This window comes from Saccoglossus kowalevskii, chromosome 15 (genome assembly GCF_978046115.1).
Source record: "Saccoglossus kowalevskii chromosome 15, keSacKowa6.1, whole genome shotgun sequence".
Classification (NCBI taxonomy): Eukaryota; Metazoa; Hemichordata; class Enteropneusta; family Harrimaniidae; genus Saccoglossus; species Saccoglossus kowalevskii.
The window spans coordinates 34,562,320-34,571,021 of record NC_140655.1 but is presented as its reverse complement, the minus strand read 5'-3'; the positions used below and the strand labels follow the sequence as shown (position 1 = coordinate 34,571,021).

The following is an 8,702-nucleotide window of genomic DNA, read 5'->3' as shown; positions in this document are numbered from 1 at the left end:
TTTTAGAGGAGACCATTTTTTACTGCTTAAAATGGTGAGTTTCTAATATTTGGGCCTATTAAAAAAAAATACGCGACGCGATATTTCATATTTTTCGGTCGGTCGCTGAGGGCAACAAAACATTTTTGTTTGGCCTAATGTAGACAATACCGAGATAATGAGCAATTAAAGATAAATTAATATATACTGACAGAATGAAACTATTTTGAATTTGTCTAATGAAATGTAATAATAATTATAATACTAAGATTTTAGGAAAAGTGTGGATGAAAAAAAAAAACAATGGAAAAAACAGAAATGATTAAAATATAAAGAATGTTGTCTCATACACATTATGTCGTGTAAAATACATTAAGAATATTCGATTTTCTTCAGGAAATAGTAGTAAAAAGGTTATCTACATCTATTTTTCCAATCATATTTTCAGATGCGCTAATGACGTTATGTACTAAAGCCACGTGCCCTAAAACTTTTAGCTCGTTGTCTTGATCAGCTAGGGGAGTCCTTTCCAATTCTTGCATCCGACTTGCAAGTTGCTTGTGTAATGACACTACTTCCCACTCAGTACCGACTTCCAATATATTCTCGGCTAACTCACATGCACTGTTCATTTTACACAATTCCATCTGAAGATGGTCGCCGATTGCTTGTAATTGTTTGTCTTTAATGTTGGCACTGTCTTCGAGTTGGCGTAGCAATTCGGCTTGGTTATTGTCTATTTTCTCTTTGATTTCAGCTGCTATTATTTCAATATCCTCCTTGCTTTTCTGACGATTTTCAGCAAGATGGTTGACAGCCTTCTCTACTTTCACCAAAGCTTCATCGAATGCTTTCACTTTCGTACTTGTTGACCCTAGTAATGCTTTGAGATCACTACGATGCTTTTCAACAGCGTCCTTGAGATTGATGAATGGGTGGTCTGGTTTCGGGTGATCCAGGACAGTACAATCACGGCAGATTGGCACCTCACACTTGGAACAGTAGAAGCGTAATATTTCTCCCTCATGTAGCTCGCACTTGAGGGGTTCCAGCTTAACTCGCAGCGAATCAACATGCTCACCAGCACGGATCTGTTCCAATGTCACAACCATATGATTACGGAACACTCGGAGTTGTTTATGAAGTGCCACACAGTTGTCACATAGAAAATCCAGGCATGTTAAACACCGAGAATTTGCGGCGTCTCTGGAACAACACCCAGAACAGACTGGCTGGTTGTTCTCATCCTCCACACTCTTCCAAGTTGACATGGATTCGGCTAGATCGGATATGAAAAAATTATCTTGCAGACCATGAATTCCGTTTTCCGGAAGTATCTCTTCTTGTCTGCATTTTGGACACTCGACAGTCTTACTCCCGTCTTTCACCAGTTTTTCCAGGCATTTCATACAGAATGAGTGTAGACATGGTAACACTTTGGGTTTCTCGCAGTGATCGAAACAAACTGGACATTTCAGAAATTCGTCGTTTATCTGGGAGAGAAATGCAGACGTACTAGAACCGGCCATTGTAGGAAATTCAATACGCCCAAGAGCCTTTGATGACCTTTGGCCAATGACGTCATAGTTATTCTTAGGAACTCTTGCTCAGAAGCAAGGGTTGTACCAGTGCAGTGTTTCAATCGGGGCAAGGACGTACTAAATACCTGGTTACACAAGCAATGACCGAGCTGCGCGAATATTTAATCAAACTGCCTAATTGTGTTTTAAGGTAAACATTGCCACCAGTACAGTGTGCGGTGTATATTTTCAAATAGCGTTGTCAAATTTTACTGTTGTACCGACGTGGTTTTGGTATCGTTGTTTTTGGAATTAATCATTAATATTCTCCTCGTTTTTCAGCTCTGTCAAAGGGAGTTAGCTATGGTTTGTTTTCACGCAACTGTCTCATTAAATTAAAATAAAAAATAATTACATTTAGGACAAACACCCAAATCACATAACAGGAGGTTCCAGTTCAGTTGCTTTCTCGAACGATACAAGAGTCACACAACTATAAATTTGAAGTGTCGTTCGGAATTTAACAATATACTACATCAGTTGTTTTTAATGGTTGTATAAACAAATGAAAAAAATAAGAACAAATAAGAGCAAGAGTAAACTAGAAACGTATACACAAAAATATATTACTTAAAGGACGAATAATAGCTACTATAAAGCACTAATACTACTTAGCTTGGTGGCGCTGTTACATGTATAATTCATCTCTGATTTTCATACCTGACTGGATAAATTGTGCAACATTGATAGAGCACTTCTTCATAATTTCAATAAATTGAACTTCAGAGGGCAATGTGTCGAATTATTCAATTTTGTTTTTACTCTGTAATATAAGTCTTTTACGACATTCAATATAATTACTACATTCCATCATGAAATGATATTCACTCTCAATTACATTACAGGTTTTGCATTTACGTTCTGCCCTTGGTATCCGCCTATGTCTGCCAGTCTCCATTAGCAACTTATGATCTGAGATACCGAATTTGCATAAAAGTTGTCCCAGTTTAATATTGTTGATCTCTGTTAAATAATTTTCTATTTTAAATTCAATTTTAAATTTTCTGTATGTGGCTAAATTAATTTGTCTCACCATTTATTCTAATTTCTTACGTCATTAAATAGTTCACATTTCCACTGTTCTGTGTACCTTTCTTTAAGTAAGACATTAAGTTTTTTTATTCAATAGATCTTTATCAGACTTTTCTCGTTGTCTGATATAACTATTTAAATTATTATTATCTGCAATGATTTTTTTTACTTTACAACCAAGTTTGCGTACTTGTGGAGTAGGATTCTTCGGATAATGACAAGATTATGGAAAGCCGTAGGGGACCCCCGATAAATATTTTTATTCAATTGAAAGGACACATATAAAGCAAAACTAACGACAGTCACCATTTGTCGAGAAAACTTCGTTTTTTTCAACATCCGATAAAAATTAATTTGTTCCCGGTAGCAGAAAATAAAAGCCGGAATTTCTTTTTCGGAGAAAGATCCATCGCCGAGAATATTATTTCACTAATGTGATTGTGACGAGATTTTATTTTTGTATGCCGAGATTTTACTCTTCCGTATCGGCCGAGCCGAGTTTATTTTCAAACAAATTCCCGTAATATAAACGTATTCATTCTGACCAATTGCCGAGATTTTATTTTTCAGCTATGCCGAAAAAAAAATATGCTAGCACGCTGTTGACGGCGCACGCGCAGTCACACTGATCATAAGCCGAGAAGTTTTTTTTTAGTCGTGCCGAGAAATTTTATTTTGCCGAGATTTTGTCCCCTAACGCATGCGCAATACAGCTGCGCGCGAGAACGCATGCGTCGTATTTATTATAGCGCGCGAGATCTAGAGTTATTTATAGTTATTTATAGTTATTTAGTTATTTAATTATTTAATAGTATTTTAAACACAAGACTAGTTTCATATCTAGAAAAAAATAATATCCTCTCGAATAAACAATTTGGATTCAGGAAAGACTGTCGGACAACAGACAATCTGTTTATCCTGCAAACTATTATTAATAAATACCTCCATCAGGACAAGGAGATCATCCATCAAGCAAATGATAAAAATAAATCGAAAACATCAAATAAAATTTATGCCTGCTTTGTAGACCTCAAAAAAGCCTTTGATAGTGTTTGGCATGAAGGTCTTTTTTATAAATTGTTGAAAAATGGTGTAAACGGTAATATGTATAAAATTATAAAAGATATGTATGGTGATATGAAATATAAGGTAAAAACAAGAAATGGTTTAACAGAATCATTTTGTTCAAATATCGGAGTAAAACAAGGATGCAACCTTAGCCCAAGTCTGTTTAATTTATTTATTAATGACCTGCCTGATATTTTTGATAATGATCATTGTGACCCTACACTGCTACACAACACACCCATTAATTGCCTTCTTTATGCAGATGATATTGTGATTCTTTCAAAATCCAAAAAGGGATTACAAAACTGTTTGGATAAATTATCAGCCTACACATCAAAATGGCAGTTGTCTGTCAACACAGATAAAACAAAAATAATGATATTCAATAAGTGTAACAGACTCCTTAACAAGGAAATATTCTTTTATGAAGGAAAAGAAATCAATATAGTTAAAGATTTCAATTATCTTGGCTTAACTATGAGCCCAAATGGTAAATTTAAAGATGCCATGAAAAACCTGAAAAGAAAAGGAATAAAAGCTTTATTCTCATTAAAGACCAAAATTGGATCTGGTAATCTGGACGTGTCCATACTACTGTCACTATTTGATAAACTTATCAGACCAGTTATTGTGTATGGGAGTGACATTTGGGGAGAAGAAAGTTCTACAAAATCAATTGTAGAGGATGTCCAGCTTACATACTATCGGTACATTCTTGGTATCTCAAAAAATACACCAATCATGGCAATATATAGTGAATTGGGAAAATTACCACTTGACTCTTTTATTAAGAAACAAATGATAAAATATGCCAATCGTATTGCAAATTCCACAAATACTCTACTTCAAGAAGCATACTATATATACAATAAAATTATTAAAAGTAAATGGTTTAAAAGACTTGATTTGATATTAAAAAATATAAACCATTCTTATCTTTTAAATGAAACAAATACTATCTCATTATCAAAACTAAAAACAATTGATGAGAAATTAAAAGAAGAGTTTACAACTGAGTGGAAAAATGAAATAAATAATGACAATAGGAAAAAAAATCAAATTCTAAAAATAAACTAAGAACCTACAAACTTTTTAAAACCAAAATTGAACAAGAAAACTACTTAACAATTATGAAAAACAATGAACTTCGCAAATCCTTAACAAAATTTAGACTTGGCAACCACCGTCTGAAAATTGAAACAGGCCGGCATATAGGTTTGGATTTTAAAGACAGAGTCTGCAATATGTGCGACAATGACCATGTTGAAGATGAACAACATTTTGTCATAAATTGTCCTCATTACAACGAAATAAGATCAAAACTTTACATTGTAGCTAATAAATGTATACCAAATTTTGACAAATTTAGTAATGAAAAAAAATACATATCATTACTAAGTAACGAGAAAATGTCAATTCCTTTAGCACAATATTTAAAAAACTGTTTTAATACAAGACAGCAGCACCTAAATAAACTAAGCCAGTAACACATTCCTCGTATACAAATTTATCTTTTTTTTTTTTAATGCTTTTTTGTTCCCTTACTTTTTATGTAGTTATTTTTCTTTTACTAATATTTGATTTGTAACCCTTTTCATCCCCTCCGGGGATGTTGTGTGTTAATAAATAAATAAATAAAATAGAGTTGCAGTGAAGTCCAGGCCGTCTTTGATACTCGTCAACGAATTCAGTCACTAGTCGATATCACGGTATTCTTCACAAAAAGAAAGGTAAGTTTCTTGAATATTGCTTTGAGTCATGTTGTTACAACAATATCGTTAACATAAACACGTATGGGGTGGCGATTGGTGAACATCTGACGTGTTGGACGGCGGGGGGGGGGCATTTTTTCACCTTGTAATCCAGATGACTACACAGCGGTCATGTTTTTGTTGACGTTATGACAACTACAATTGATATGACGATGATGTGCTGAGTTTAATACTGAAAACATAGCATATGCACTCAGCCTTGAGTCTCTGGCAGGCTATGCATGAAAGATTGATCTTGATATTTGAAGTACTTTTCCATTTATGTTAATGAGGTTCTTTCAATTCACTCTTGTCAGTTACATTTATATGCTGTACAATGGTAAATAGGCCTGATTTGTTTTGAGTATTACCAGTGTCTGATTTACTTAAAGTGTAACTGAATTGGGCCAATTGACTTTTTTGTGTGCAAAATTTATTTATGAACAACATTATGAAAAAAAATCAAGTGAAATGGGTATATAAATGGGACTGAAAATCGTCGACCTCAGTCTGGTTTACCTTATTTACCAACTTGCAAAACTGATTTGTATCTCAACCCTGTTTTTTTCTTTTTTTTAAACTGAGGTAAAATCCCATCCGTTTGTCAAAATATGTCGATGTTTTTCAGTGAATAATTGTGAAGCCTGTCGCAGCACAAAAAACTAAGTTAATCGACGCCGGGGATTGGATGGTACGACGACCCTTTAATTTGCATCAAATATGCTTTGTTACATCATCATTGATTGGCTGAGAGTCACCTGATCGGGGCACGACCTGGGTTACAGAACCACACAGAACCAAAGTTCCAACAGAACTTTGTGAGACAACCACACCCACATTTTTATCCATTTTTAGAGCGGAAGTTGCCAACAAATGTCGAAAAACTCGTGAATTTTATAGATTCGAATAAAATAAAGCTAGTGATTGGTGAGACTGGTAAATAATATATCCCCCAATGCTCTTCGCTTTTTTTTTATTTCAAGGTGAGAAATGGCTAGTTGAAATTCCATTGATTTCAAGGCGACTGTTCCACCGCGATAACTCTACGCACTGTTGTAGTTTCGCGAGGTAAAAAAAATATATAATATAGTACTTGTTCATTATTTGGTTTTACAGCCCGCAAATTACAGGACATGATCCTGGTGAATTGCTATAAATAAATGCTGATTGTGTTGAATGACGGACGTCGAGACCGTTTGGAGAAACCAACGGGGATCGATATTCCAAACAAATTATTGGGACACAGTCGGTGGACCTTTCAAACAAATGAAAATATCAACGAAAGACGATATTTTTCTAGATATTTACGAACAAATATATACCAAATATATGCAAAATTGACAAATACACAAAGAGGTGTAATATTAGGTTTTATTTTAGCCTTTATTTAATATTTTATTTCACTCAGTCCATGCGTGGGAGTTCTATTTAGCTTCATTGTCCTTCGGCTTGTCTTCTTTGGGGAAAACAACAATAATTCGAATTTACGACATCTGTCAGGAATCCAAAGTTTAATTTATTTCCAAGTATTACGCCCTCCCTGTTAGGCTTATAAGCTTTTAAATGCATACATGATTTACATAGAAAGGGGAATACTTTGTGACTTATTATAGGTGGAGAAATAAAGAAATACTTAATACATATATTGCATGCACGAATTGTTACATTCTTCGCAAGGGGAGCAGCCTGATTGGACGACAAAGAATTTACCTGGGGTGAGATTTGTCTCCAAATACTATGGTACCGAAGACTTGATTCCCGAGAATCAGAATGAATTTGAGGTCAATAAACTTTGGTGAATTTGGTTAGCCGTGTCAACAAACTCGGTTTTGCATTTCTGTCAGTTTGCATGACATTCCTGTCGCACCTGATGTGGTAGTTTCTCGCAATTCTTCTGGTTTCGACCAATTAGAAATGAGCAGTGTAAACAAAGGGGTGTCATCTTGATTTACATATGGGGCACAATAAATTGAACAAGAAAGCGTGCCTTGGTTGGCGTGTTGGACGATCCACCAGAAGTACGGTATAACACAGATAACGTCACCATTGAACTCCGGATTGAGAATTCACTCTCTGGTCGTCCTGGTGTCAGCTATAGTACTGTACAGCGTCCTCGTGATGTGAGCCACCCCTGGAAACCAAGCCATCTGAAGTTTGTCGCCACGTTTGTTGCTGCAGTTCGACATCGTTACGTCCGGTATAGTACATCTGCCTTACACGCACAAACAGCCAGGTTTCAGTTTCCCCTTGCCTTACCTGCATATTTCGACCGCGGTTACGTTATCGGAACCGTCTAAAATATTTAGGCAATGCAGTAATATTTAATTAGCAGATTTTGTGAAGCTATTTGTGTATTTACTGTCAAACTTTTGCTCTTTGTATTAAAGTGTGCGTACGCACATTGCAGTTAATTCAAATTTGGTGTCATTTAGTGCTGTGCGTGTATGATGAATGTGTTCGTTCCCTTATTTATAAATTCTCTATGGTTCTTATGTAATGCAGAAAATATGACACCAGGCAGATGTGAAGTCACCATGCGTTCTTTTAATTTCCAATATGAGCAACTATAAAAGTTAACACAACTGAAACCTACATAAATACAATAAATAGTCAAGATTAATACAATGTCATTGGAGGTATGGAGATCATAATTCCAAGTAGAAACCATGATATGTAAATGGAATAGTTTAGCTAATATGTAAGTACTGAATGTACGAAATACACAATAAACTGAATCATGTCTCTCAATAGACTTAAGTCGACGCATAGAGACTTCCTTTTTTCCATGAATATAAATAAATAACATAATGCGAGTCAAAGAAATAATATTGCACTCGAGTAGCGTATATAAACTCACCCCAACCAGTACAATTCAGTGACGCCCTATATGATTACATAGTTTCTTTTTACACGCAAACACACCTACAATAATTTATAACAAATAAACGAGTCGTGATAACTGCTAAACTTAAATCCTAACAATTCGCACATTTAAACAGTGCCACAAACTCGGACAGTTCTCATTTTAAAAAAAACTACAATTCCACAAATATATACATAAATATTACATAAATGTTACGCAAATACAATAAGAAAAATGAACAATTCATAATGAGTTTATGTATCCCGAATAACTAATTACCACTATGAACAAATGTAATGGGCTTTCAACGTTGTTCCGTACAAGCAATGGGTACACGTGGCGTACACGCTCCTACTCGTGTTTTACAAGTTAGCGAAATATACAATGTTTACACTAAATTTGCTACAAAATACGTTTGAAATATTAGCT

The 8,702-nt window shown here is 34.9% G+C and overlaps 1 protein-coding gene across 1 annotated transcript; it reads right to left on the bottom strand.

Annotated features, from left to right (window-relative positions):
• Positions 1 to 371: 371 nt before the first annotated feature.
• Positions 372 to 1,508, bottom strand: LOC100377369 (tripartite motif-containing protein 2-like). The gene has a single exon (XM_002733110.2). It carries the CDS (start codon positions 1,506 to 1,508, stop codon positions 372 to 374), a length of 1,137 nt encoding a protein of 378 aa, XP_002733156.2.
• Between the last annotated feature and the right edge of the window lie 7,194 nt (positions 1,509 to 8,702).

Bases quoted from the DNA above. Each gene is read 5' to 3' on its own strand.
- LOC100377369 (XM_002733110.2), bottom strand. From the start codon at position 1,508: ATGGCCGGTTCTAGTACGTCTGCATTTCTCTCCCAGATAAACGACGAA.